Source organism: Lagenorhynchus albirostris, chromosome 10 (assembly GCF_949774975.1).
Source record: "Lagenorhynchus albirostris chromosome 10, mLagAlb1.1, whole genome shotgun sequence".
Lineage (NCBI taxonomy): Eukaryota > Metazoa > Chordata > Mammalia > Artiodactyla > Delphinidae > Lagenorhynchus > Lagenorhynchus albirostris.
The window spans coordinates 79,311,705-79,325,455 of NC_083104.1; the positions used below are offsets into that span (position 1 = coordinate 79,311,705).

The following is a 13,751-nucleotide window of genomic DNA, read 5'->3' on the forward strand; positions in this document are numbered from 1 at the left end:
CTGTAAGCAGATGAGGCTGTATTAAATTATTTCCAAAGGTTCTGTTTTAATTTTCTACAGTTACTAAGATTTTTTTGAAAACAGACCACACATAAACTACACTATACTATCTTTGAAAAACCAGACCCACAGGTAATTTACTGGAAGGTATACTATCTTTCTGGTCTTCCCCTTCCTAAAGTCATGCCAGTTAAGCACACCGCGTTCAGACCTACCAGAAGTCCCAACCAGCAAGACACAAAGCCTGAGTCTAAAGTGGGCTGCGTGTGTGTGTGCGTGTGCGCGCGCGCGTGTGTGTGTGCGCACGCGTGTGTGTGCGTGTGTGCCCGCGCTGGGGTGGAAACCTGAGGGAAGAGAGGTGTCATCTTGGCACAATGTTCTTTGCTGCCCTTCCTTCTACCCCATGAGGGCGCTGATAAATTTTCTTCTGTGGCTGGAGGGTACAGAGAAAGAACTTTTTGGAACTCCACTGGGTTAAAGGATGGAGATAAAGAAGCCTAGATCACAGGTGTGAGCCTCTCCCAGGTGAGATACCTTCTCCAAGGGCAAAATCTGTTCCCCTTGTAGGAAGTCCCACCCCTTGAGCCCAGCTGGCTGTTGCATGATTCCGTGTTTCTGGTCACAGGAGCAACTAGGAGAAACAGTGTGAAGACTTCAAAGCAAACGCGTCACCACTTCTGGGCATCCCCTCTAAGCACATCTGCTTTTGCCCCTTGGCAGTAAAAAAGGGGAAACAACTTTCAAAAACACCAGAAGAGAATGTAAAATCTTTGTTCACAGAAGCCTTTCCTTAGAAACAGAAACTTGCAGTTCTTTTACATCACCAATGGGAGGGAGGGAGCACAAAAAATACTATGAAACAGCAAACCATGCCTGTTCCTTTATTTACAAAAACAGATGGCAGCTCTTCAGGCCTCATTTTCCTCACTCTTCAAACAGGATAAAAATAATACTCTGGCCTGTTCAGGCTGCCGTGAGACGTTAACAAGATGTGTGTAATGCTTATCTCACCCAACCTGGTATAGAGGATAAGCACAGCAACTGTTAGAAATGACCATTACTTTATCCTTTTCAACTGCAGTGCTCTCTGCACCCATGGACCCCCATCTCCAGCTCTCAAAATCTTATTCATCCTTCAAAGGTCAGCTAAAATTTTATTGGTTTTCATGATTGCTCCCTTGAGCACTCCAGCTGAAGCCCGTCTCCTGCCTCTGAGCCTAGGTGCCGTGACTTACACCTATGTGCTTACATGCTCCTTTAAGACCCGTCACTGGCTCTGTCTGAAGCTCCTCTGAAAGCTCTCAGAGGTTGTGTCTGCACATCTGCATCCACAGAATCCATCACGGGGGTGGAGGGAGATGGAACGGGGACTCGTACATAAGGGATGTTGAACAAATATTTGCTCGATAACAACAAACAAAGTGTTCAAGGTGCTGCTTCTTGCCCCTTAAATCTAGGCCCAATGTTTTATTTGCAGGGGAAAATAAAAGTTTCCGTTCACAAGATGAAAACCAGTCCTCATTAAATGTCATACTGGTGACATGGAGTTTAATTCTTAAATATCCTTGGCTTCAAAAGGGACAGGATATTTAATACGTGAGGATCAAGCACCCGAGTTCAAGTTTATTCACCTAAGCTTCTCAGCCACCCTCCGTACAAGTGGCCAGTATCAGGGTCCTGCTCTCTCCATTCCCATCAGAAAAAAACGGCATGTCTGAGTACCAGACCCTGGAGGCTCTCAGCCAACGCCCGGCCTTCCCTCCAAGAGCTGCTCTGGGCAGCTCATCACACTGCAGCCCCAGGGAGGGCCCAGGAGGTGGGACCAAAGGGGAGGCACTGGAAGTGAGGGCAGGGCTCTACCCTGACTTCTGGAAGTCACCCCGACAGGGCAGGTCCGTGCTCCAGTGGAAAAGCAGGCCACAGCAAGCAGCTGGCCACCACCGCCCCAGCTCCGGATCCCACCGGCCACTCCAAGAACCACCGAGGGAGCACTAAGTACCCTACACCTGGCTTCTCCCCAGTAACCAAGACACACACAGCACCGCTGTGAACCACCACTCCTTCTCTGGAGTAAAGCAAACTTCAATTAGGCCATGGGCGTGTGCAGAGCTATAATTAAAGCCTAGCTAGAAGCTTTCTTCTCTCCTTATGAGACAAATTCAATAACCAAAAGTGGTTTCATGCATCTTTTCACTTAAAGAAGAAAACTGAGGTGAATACACAGCTGGGTCTGGATGATGCAGTTCACGGAGTGATTCATCTCTAGTTGATTGTCTAGGTGAGAGTTGACTTTTCTCATCTAACACCACAATTTAACCACAAATGTATACCCTATAGCATGATAACCACTTCCAAGGCACTTTCTGTAATGCCACCAAAGCATCTCAATAAACAAGATCATTTGAAACATTTTCAGCAGAAAAATGTCATCCTGTGTGGCCCTAATCAGTTCACTCACCCCAACAACCCAAGATGTCAGAGCAGTAAGGTGACCCCTTTCCAAAAGGGGCTAATGGATTTAGTGATGAGGGTTTGATGAGCTGTGTGGTTATTTCCCCCTAAGCAGAAATGGAATGAAAGGTAACGGGAACAGACACTATCCACGCTGAAATTCAACCATCCCAGGACCCGAGGGACTCTGCTAAAATAAGCACCACCACCCAAAGCGTGTGAGGTTGACATCTTCCCAGACTTGACTGCTCCTGTGGCATCTACAAGTGTGTACTTTTTAGAACCGGTACAAGGTCATGCTTTTATTAAGGAAACAGAGACGAGTACTGATATGGCTGGTCCAAAGTCACACAGCTTCTCAATGGCACTGCTGGACCAGCACCTAGGAATCCTGACTCTTGGTCCAAATGCAATGTCTCTAACAGCACTTCCAAGCTCCTCTGACCTTCCTTGTCTGGTTTTGTGTCTTTAGTAAGAACACAATGGAGATACTCTATTCATGAAGAATTCTATGGAAAAGCACACCTTTCGCTGCATCTTTATCTTCAGCAGATGTTTGGTTTCAAATGAACCATCAGCTACTCCCAAATTAAAAGCACCTCTTTCTCCAAGGTTTAGCTGGCCAATATTGGCAGTGCCATTATGGAACAGGGTCAAGTCAAAGCATGTGGTTTTGAATTTCAAATCTTTCCTGTCCAGAGCAGAAGGATGCCCATTAAGATAATTTCATACCTGTGGCCTCCCAAAGTGTTTTTTTCCACTGAGGCCCAGGAACCCCTTGGGTTACAGCTGACTGCAATACTCTTGGTTACGTCATAAGGCCAGGCTCTGTACACTAGAGAAGGCTTCAGAACAAAGCACAAAGAAACAGCTTGTCCTCAGCCCAGCCTGACACAGGTATGTCTGGCATTCTTCCCTCAACCCTGGGCCCTGTCCACTTACGCTGGCAGTCCTTTTGTCTCACTATTCAGCCTCCTGAGAGGTGGTTTCTGGTAAATTGCTTCCACATACCCCACGAGAAACACTCATTTTATATTTTATGGGACTGGCTGGGAGAGAAAACCCAAGCTGAGGCTCAGTGTTCTGAGGCAGTGACGCACAATGGCCTGAAGCACAGACTCGAATCCCAGGTCCACCCGGGGCTTTGCCTCTGCAGAAAGGGGACAGTGACAGTGTGATGAACAGTGAGTGAACCCAGTACCTGGCATAAGGCAGGCACTGTATATATAAGTCTTTGCTATGACTCTACACAAATGTCTGCTCTTTCTGCCCCAGCGCTTGAAGGCTCGTGACTAGGTCTGCACTGCTGCTGCTCCTACTGTATACAGAAGCCCCACCAGAGCATCCTCTGCGGAATTTAAAGAGAGACCTCCAGGGCTTCCCTGGTGGCACAGTGGTTGAGAATCCGCCTGCCAATACACGGGACGCGGGTTCGTGCCCCTGGAAGATCCCACATGCCGCAGAGCGGCTGGGCCTGTGAGCCATGGCCGCTGAGCCTGCACGTCCGGAGCCTGTGCTCCGCAACGGGAGAGGCCACAACAGTGAGAGGCCCGTGTACCGCAAAAACAAAAACAAAGAGAGACCTCCAGCTTACCTACTGACTCCTGCTTTACAAACTGAGTCTGCTTTAGTTGAGGATTTGTAGACTGGTTCCTTTTTACACCAGCTGTAAGGCTCAGTTACCAAGGTCTGTAGGGTCAGTTTAGAGGAGTCAGGCCTGGCTCTGGACCAAAGCCAAAGCTTCCTCTCTACTGGAAGGCATCCCTTCCCTGTCCCCTGGGAGTGTGGCTGAGGGGAAGGCTGTCTGTCAGAAGGCTGAATCCTTCTCTCCATCTTCCCACTGCAGGCATTCCCTCAGGGCAGTGCCAGGTAAATGGACAGGCAGGTAACTGAGGTGCTGCTTCTCCCTGAGAGAAGCTTCTTTCTGAGCAAGGAGTTTCAGTGGTAAGGGAACTGTGAGTGAGAAATGTTTTAGGCAATAGTTGGGCCTTTCCTATAAGTATTAATCTCACCAGAGTTTCAACCTCTGTTCAATGCGGAAAGGCAGAATAGTACTAAATGTCTTTTTCAGAGTATTTTGGGAAACAAAATCATTTCTAAATAAAATTCAGTAATTACTTGCCAGGTCCTTTAAGTGTTTTTCCAAATCCTATTTTTTTCCACAATAACATATCTATTTTAAGAAAGCCTGAAGGGAAAGAAAAACAAGACCGTTTAGAATATAATGTCTCCAGAACAACTGCTCTGCAGCTCTATCGAGGACATTCAAAGCCAGAGCCAGGGAGGCAGTGCTATCGGGGGCCTGGGGAGACGTGCTGACAGCACCGACGCCACAATTACAGAGGGGGCGGAAAGCACAAGCAAAACACCCTTCCCGTCAAATGCTCAACTTCTCTCATCCTCCGCATAAAGCAGCATCGGAAATCTTCAAGAGAAGATTCAAAGAAGAAAACCACTGACGTCTGGTCCTGGCAACGCAGCAAACCGCGCGAAAGCTGAACCACCTCCCCACCGTTAACACAAGGCAGAAATGCTATATGAAACTCCAAAAAAAACTCCAACACCACTGATGCCTAACTGTAAGGTGAGGCTTCCCCTAAAAAAATAAGTTAGAAAAGAGGAAGTGAGCTTATATTCAAGTTCTTTTAAAAATCTCTTTTATTTGGGGCAGACACGTTTACCTGAGATGACCCCAGCAATACTAGCTTGGGATGCTTACATGGGACACCCTACAAACTGTCCTGTTTTTGTTTTTAAAAAAGGTAAAGAAATTTAACATAGGGTCTTCCCTGGCGGTCCAGTGGTTAAGACTCTGCGCTTCCAATGCAGGGGGCGTGGGTTTGATCTCTGGTCGGGAAACTAAGATCCCACATGCTGTGCAGTGTGGCCAAAAAAAAAAATTTAACATTGATATCATAATTATTCCCAGAAGCATGACCTCACAGATATAGCTGGAAGAAAATTTTTTAAAGGTTATTTTCAAATAGCAATACAGCAAATGGTTAAGTTTGAGATCACAGTTGTATCTAACTAGGAAAAAAACCAATGTTTCCATGTTATGAAGTGAAAAAAAGAACAAGCAGTGAATTTTTATGAAGAAATAAATGTATAGTAACTGAAACTAAAAATGGCTGAAAGAGCAGATTAGACACAACTGAAAATACGAGTGAATTAGAGGAATGCAGGAGAGACATAAAGATGCAAAAAACACGAGAGAGAATACGTAGGGGTGAGAATGTCCAACACACGTCTAATAGGAGCTCCAGCCAGAGCTGGTGAAGGAGGAGGAAGCATCGAGGATATGATGCCTGACAACTTTCCCAAATTCAGAAACACAGAAATTCTCAGCTTGGATGCACACAATCCTGAGTGAGATAAATAAAAGTGGACTACTATCTAGGCACACTCTGTTTCATTCTTAAACAATTTTAGAAATATCTGGAAAGAAAAAGACTACCTACAAAATGAACAAAAATGGGAGTGCGGCAGACTTCTCTGATAAATCTGCAAAGTGCTGGGAGAAGATAACTGCTAATTTAGAATTCTACGCCCTGCTAAAATACTATTCAAGCATAAAGTCACATAAATGATGCTCAAACAGAGACTGAGTTTACCCTTCCCAGAAAAGGAACTACTTCAGAAGAAAACTGAACCTCAAAGGAAAGAATGGATTTCACAAATGAACAGTGTGCAAAGAAAATCAGTAAGCACAGACTGTAATGATGACTGTTTAGGACCTCAGAAAGAGGTGGAATGAAACACCTGCCAACAATAACATGGAAGATGGGGGATCAGAGCCCAGATCTTCTACGGTCCTTGTATTGTTCAGGAGTAGAAACAGTAATTCATTTTAGACTTCATTAAGTCAAGGGTGCATGTTAAAAACTTATAGGTAATTACTAAATAATAGAATTACAATAACTTTTAAATCAGTAAAATGAAAAAAAAATGCAACAGAAAGCAGGAAAGGAATAAAAAAAGAGCAAAGAAGACATACAAACACACACATACACACAAAGGTGATAGAAATTATTCCAATATAACGATTATACTAAATTAAAATGGATTAAAATTTCCCCACTAAAAGACAAGAGTGTCAAGATTCAGTCATTAACTCCTAAGTGTATACCTGGCCTAAATAAATAAATAAATAAAATTTGCACACAGGGACATGTCCAATAACATTCAATGCAACATTGTTTCTGTTTGGGGAGGAAGGTTTCTGATCAAGAAAAAAACATACTTTTTAATTCCTTCTTAACTGCAAAAGCTTTTTACCTCAAATGCCAGCATATACATTTATTTCTAGCTAGTAAAGCACATGAGAATTGCTGCTTTGGAGAATAATTATGAAAATAATACAATTTTGTTTCTGTAATACATTAAAAAATGCAAAACAAGAGTGAAGTTTCTGCAAAGGAGAAAGATAGTGTTGGGAAATAATTCTCCAAGGATCTCAATGCAAAATTGTTACATTGGAAATAACTACATGTCCATCCAAAGAAAAATGGATAAAATGGCGTAATAAACTCTAACACTGAAATAATACAGAGAAGTTAAAACTAATGAAATGAAATCCATAAGATTCAACATATATTCTCAAAATATAATGCTGACTGAAAAAAGCTATTTGATAAAGAGTATAAACTGTACACCATTTATGTAAGTTAAAAAAATTGTCTCAGAATATTCTGTAAGTTGTCACATATACATACGTTTAGTAAAAGTATAAAAACATATCCAGGGGCTTCCCTGGTGGCGCAGTGGTTGAGAGTCTGCCTGCCGATGCAGGGGACGCAGGTTCATGCCCCGGCCAGGAAGATCTCACATGCCGCGGAGCGGCTGGGCCCATGAGCCATGGCCGCTGGGCCTGCGCATCCGGAGCCTGTGCTCCGCATCGGGAGAGGACACAAACAGTGAGAGGCCCACGTACCACAAAAAAAACCAAAAAACACCCCAAACATATCCAGAAAAGAAACGAACTTCAGAAGAGTCAAATCTGTGAAGGGGCTGTGCTTTAGATGCATTTTTGTCATTTCCTCTTTAAACAAAAAATTCAAACCAGTAATGTCAATATTTGTTAGGTACATAGATAAATATATTTCTATGATTTTATTTTCCATATTCTGAAGTAGTTTTGGACTTACAATTTTAAGTAAAAATTGCAAAGGGAAAGAAAAAATAAGTTTTGAATCTATGCCAATTCAGATCACCTATCGAGTTAGTTACCAATCATTCTCTAAAATTACATTTTAAATGTTCTGAATGTTTGAATCATTTCACTGAATTTTCTCACACTACTTCACAACACACAGTTCTAACTGCAATGGAATAAACAATCAAAATAATCTTGTTTGTAATCTGTGATTTATCTTTGTTAAATAAAGTAAAACGTCGTTCTGGCATTTGCTTTTTTATGTCTTAATGCTGAAGCCATGCTAACAAGGGGACGGAAAAGATGTGGAAGGAACATTGTAACTACAGCCAGTGAGGTGCGTGTGAGAGATGCAAGGCTGGAGGCACCGTGGGCACCCCTGGGGGCACCGTGATGGGACAGAAGGCGTCAGGCTCCTCGGGACCACGGGGAGGCAGGAGAGGCTGGGATCACTGCTCTAGAGCCAAGCCCTCTCAAGGTGTCACAGAGCAACTGACCTTGAGACGGGTCCTCAGAAACGAGACGGGGACTGTCAAACCGAGGCACGCTTAGGTCTGAAGGAAGTGGAGTTTCTAGGTGGGGCAGAGACCCAAAGAAAGGAAGAACCTGGTCTTGGGGGTCTGAGTGGATGGGGCACTGGGGCAGGCTGCTAAGGAGGGCAGCCAGCAGTTCTCTCCATTCAAGTTCAAGGTTGACGTGCTGTGCGTGCTGACCCTGCTTCCTGCTGCTACTGCTGAGCCCCGCGATCCCTGCACAGGGATGCTCCCCTCCGGACCGTGACAAACCAAGCAACTGGATCCTCCCTGCTTTGCTGACGAGAGGCCAGAGGCCAGGAGCAGGGCGGATATACCAAAAAAGTTCCAGGTCAGGACAGAGCAGCCCCCTGAGTGTCTGACATGTTAACTAAGGAGTTATACTACTGCGTGAGCCAGGGGAAACCTGAGTCCAGCCCAGGTACACCCTGCACAATGAGGGAAAAGTCACAATCTGGCATCTGGTGGGTGGGGATTCTCAATCTTGGGGACAAAGGGAAAGATGTGTGGATAGTCTGAAAACACAGTGGGGCTTCCATTCAGATGAAACATGCCCTGGAGCTGGGAGGTGGGGGGGAGGGAGGGGGCTGGAGGAGTAGGGGTGTGGGTAGAACGGCACACAAGGTGTTTATGTTTGCTATGAGGACACCGTTTTACAAAGCTGAGTGAGTAATGCAAGCTAAGTTGTTTCTCTTCTATAACTTGACATTTTATTTTCGAGGCTTTACCGCTGACTGTCATCTTAGACAACACCTAATTTAATAAATGAAAAAATGCTTGCCGTGAAGTCCTCTACTCCTAAGCTAAAACATACCACTTTCAAACATACTTCTATTCAGGGATTATGACCTCTTTCCCAGAAATAAACACCAAGTTCATGAGGCAATCAGAAGTAAAGCCATGTCTCTCTTTTTAATTTTCTTTCTACCAAGTGCAGAAGCTATGACCAAGCTCTTTCTATACCTTAAACTCAGTTTCACAGTTACAAGACAGTCATTTGGTTACTTTTCTTCTTCCAGTCATTTTAAAACTTCCTGACTCCTCTCTCATTTCCTTTTTATCTCCCTCTTTCAAGATTTCTCTTATCTCCTTGCAACAGTTAATTTTCTTTATATTAACCTAGAACTTTGCCAAGGCAGCTGAGAATTCATACCACAGGATTAAACAAACAGAAATATCAATGGCTACATATTTAAGATTCTTTACAGACCCAAATATGTAGATAAGCAGGTGGGTAAATAAAGATTAATCGTTGTGACCATGCCAATGGTGTGACCACAGGCAATGGCTCCAACTCTTGGGATGTTTCCCTGAAATGAGGGGCCCAGCTGGGCTCCATGGTCCCCTCAGTTTGTTCTGCTGTAAAATGCCATGACTGCCCCGTGTTTCAGTACTCATTGGACTATAAATGCTAAGGAAAAAAAGAGGAAAAACCAGTAGCTAAAATGAAATTTAAAACTTGACGAAAGATATGTTATAAGGGTATTCCTGAGGGGTTTATGTAAGTACAGGAAAAAAAAAAGTCAGACAAAATCAAAAAGAAATATCATCTAATGTGGGTACTAGGGTTTATTTTCAACTCGGGAATATCTGATCTGGGCCTATTTTTATAAACTTGATTTAATTTAAAGATTATTGCCCCCTTATCCATTACTTCCCTACGTACTCTAAATTGTGGGTTAAGCACGTTATTTTCCTCCTCTATTTCCTGAATCTCTCTATTCAGGGCTTAGATACTGCTCAACATCTTCCAATGTTTTCGCCAAGCTGTCTTGGAGGGAAATCTGTACTTCCTATTACAATGCTTTTAGAACCCCCCCCATTCAGCCACATGCACTTGGAAGCGATCTACCCAGCACTCTTCTTCCCCTCTTTACCAGGGAATTACCTGTTTCAGAGGTTAATTATGAAGTTGTAATTATATCTCTAGGGCTTGAGAAACATATAAGACAGATAGATACTTAAGTTCTGTAAGATTTAATAGCCTTAAATACTTTTTCTCTAGAATATTGCTAGGCGTAATAATAAACTCTATAAGAGCCTTCTTAAGGAAATGGCTCTACCATCTATCAAGTAGGGGAAAGTAAACGGTTCGCTCTAAGACACCTGACAGCTTGCTGCGGCTTTGTCCCTGGAACACAGAGATGAGCACAGTGCTGGGCCCACTCCTGTGCACTGCCCTTGCCTCCAGGCCCGCAATCTCCACCTCGGAGGCTAATTAAACTGCTTTCGCTCTAGAACAGGCCAGAAAGGAAGCAAAACAGGAGTTGTGAGCATTTCACAGACTGTCAGGCATAAAAGCAATGATAGTAGCATCTACCAGCCTAGTCATAAAACCTTTACCTTGGCTTATGAAGCACATGTGGGGGGCGGCCAGACCCAAACCTCTCCCAGCGGCAGTGCCTCTGACGATCAGACACATGCTTCCCACCAGCTCCTGCATCACACGCACACCCCCGCACACACACGGGGAGACCCCCGTCACAGCCCGAGGCTGCTGGGGAGTTCACTGCAAGATTCGTATTGATTTCTCCCCTTTTCTTCTCTTTTACTACTCCTTGGAGAAGAAGCCAAAATGAAAGGTTAAAAATCCAAACAGGAGTACTTGCAAGTGTTTGTTTTATGTATGGCTTGAGTCTCAGCCCCAGAGATTTAGCAGTAGTTTTGTGCTATAAACCTGAACAGTGTAGTTCTGTCCCTAAAAATGCATACAAATCGTACTTATCACGGTGGGAGCTTTCCTCCCCTTCTAGCTTTAAAGGCTAAGTGACTATACTGTCAAAATAGGAGGCTTAAGTTTTGATTCCAATGTGTCTTTCACTCTTCCTTAAGCCTTGAAGATCATCAAATTTGGTTTTCAACATCCCTGTTTTATAGAAAAAATAATCTGGCCTGAACTTAGACCATTCCAACCCTAAATGCAGACCTCACTATCTACTCTTCTTAGCTTTGAAAAAAATAACCTCTCAAAGCTCCAAGCTGTCTACAGCGATCAGATCAGGATGGAGAGGGCTGACCGACCACAAACATACCAAACGCAGACTCCGCCCACTTCCTTCCCCAGCTGCCTCCAAACAAGAACCAGGCATTTATTAAATGCTTCATAATAAAATGCTCACAGATCTGTTCTTTGCGTTCTGTTCATTTTCTACTCTGTGTTCTGCTTGCGTTAAGAGTATTTCTGAAAATATTAATTTTAATTCTGAGTATAATACAGAACATAAATAACAAAAGAATCCATAGCAAAGCCTTCTACTTTAGATAGATGTGCCCAGAAGGCACATTTGTACAAATAACTCTGGCGTTTTGAAACATCGATTTTATAACATCCTCGAAACGCATTACTGTACCTGCCCTCCCTGTTCTCTGCCCCCACGCAGCTGCCTTTCTCCACTTAGGAGCACAATTCAGGACGGTGACACGAGTACATTTAAGTGAGAGGAAGCTGTGTTAACCTCTGACCTACCTCACAGAACATATAGAGAGACAGCAGCGTGAGTCCAAGGTTATACAGCACTAAAATCCCCCGACAAGAGAACGGCGGCCTATTCTTCATGTATTTTGGTCCCAGCCACACAATTAGCAAGTATAGGATGGAGCAGAGCAATGTAGGGATATAACTGTCCAGAAGAAACCATCCTTTTACTCTGGGATCTGGAAAATATTAAAAGAAACAACATTTAGTGATTAACAAAGTAGATACAAAAATAGTAACAATGTTTTTCAAACATTAAAACGTTAATTAAAATTTCCCAAGCCAACAAAGCAACTGGAAGAGGAACTGTGAGTCTTCAATATACAGCCTCAAGGTGAGGCTCACACTCATGTTCTGAGTAACGACACGCGTTATTAGTCACAGGTTTTGCTAAATAATTTTTAAAAATCCTTTCCAAAGAATCTTAAAGAAACCAAGGAGAAAGCTCAATTTTCCATTAACTGGATTGATTAACCAGGCTTGCTGAATTATGCATGGGACAAGGAAACCCTAGACATGGCAGTCTTTGAGTTCCAAAGTCCTCCATCCCAGCCCAGTGTCAGCCAGTCTGCCCAGCATGCGCAGACTCAGAAGACGTGCCACTCAGCCAGCTCAGAGATCGTCTGATTCAACAGGCAGCGTCTGCCACGAGTGCCATGGGCAACAGCAGCGGGGATGATATTTTAAAAAGTGAGGGTGAAGCAGCAATGACCAGGTAAGTGAAGAACAGAAGCTTGAGAGGGAAGACCTATACTGATTCAAGGAAATTACTGGCACAGGAGGGACCTCCCTGGCTCCCCTCCCCTCTCCTAGGCAGGAAGGAGGAGGAAAAGGAAAATGCACTCCAAGTGGCTGCCCGCGGCAACCTGACAGCCCTCCTGTGGCTGGGAACAAACTCCCTGGCAGCCGGATCCCTTGGGTGTTATATGTCCCCTGCAAGACTCAACTCCATCCTCTGGCTGACTCCTAGGAAGCCACCTCTGCAGCACGTCCCCCTCTGCATCCTGCTGCAGTGAGCCCCCAAACCTGTAGCCTGCCCTTCACTCTACATACCCTCCAAGGCCCCCCCACTGTGGAGCTCAAAGGCACATGCTGGTTTCACTTCCGTATCCTCTAAGCAGCAGCAGCTAAGTGGGGACAGTGTCTCAGCCCCTTCTTTGAGCTCCTGGCTGGACCATCTTGTTACTCTCTCCAATGCTCTCTCCCTTGACCTTGTAGGACAAGCACAGGTTAAGTGGAACATACATGCACTTGGGGAACCACTGTCAGTCTCCTTTCTTGCAGACACCCTAAATTCCCGCAGTGTTTCTTCTCTTGGCTTTAGAGGGAGACGCCCTCCACCCTCTCCCCACTAGTGATGCTAGGGTGGTGGCTGCCAGTTTCTGCCGAACTGTGCTTCTCAGAAGCCCTTCAGGGAAGCGGCCCCCCCAGTGAACTTAACAAGATGATTCTTAACCCCTTTTGTTCTCAGCTCTGGGCTGGAAGCGGTCAATTCTGAGAAAACAAGTTCCTCCGCAGCAACTAACATTAGACTGTTACAAATGTTGATGTGTACATAATCACAAACATAATAAATGCGTCCACAAAAACCTCCCATTTCCTTTTACTTAACGCTGTTTTGCACCATGCTTTTTAAATTTTATCACAGATCTTCATTCTTCTATATGACCAAGTATCCAAGTACTTGCTGGGTGGCTGGCCCCAACCCCAGGCGGTAAATCCTTAGGGATCTGGTCAACTGTGGAGACCTAACCCACTCCCTGGGGGCTGGCTCAGACATAAGCATGTGGAGCAACTGTGGCCACTGAACTCTGAGGAGATGACAGTTTGTGAAGAGCTCTGGGGAAGAATTTACTTGTTCTTAAAACTGTGCAAATGAAAAAAAAAAAAAAAAACTGTGCAAATGATCAGACTTCTCCCTCCTCCTCTGGAGGTGCAGCCTAGAGCTGCAGCAGCCACCTTGCAACCACGAAAGGTGGGAAAACCTATCCTGAGGACAGAGCTGCTGACATACCAAGGATGCCAGGTAGGAAATGACAAGAACGGGGTTCTTGGGTATCATCACGGAGCCCCTGAAGTGACTCAGATCACATCATGTAAGCTAATAATTTTTATTATTGTTTCAGCCATTTAAAAT

At 44.4% G+C, this 13,751-nt stretch overlaps 1 protein-coding gene across 2 annotated transcripts in view; it reads right to left on the bottom strand.

The window, feature by feature from the left end:
* ELOVL5 (ELOVL fatty acid elongase 5) overlaps positions 1-13,751 on the bottom strand; it is a 69,943-nt gene that overhangs the window by 10,471 nt on the left and 45,721 nt on the right. For both annotated transcript variants that reach the window (XM_060163114.1, XM_060163113.1), the window contains exon 3: positions 11,606-11,793. In XM_060163114.1, coding sequence (XP_060019097.1) covers positions 11,606-11,793 — 188 coding nt within the window. The remainder of the gene's footprint in view (positions 1-11,605; positions 11,794-13,751) is intronic.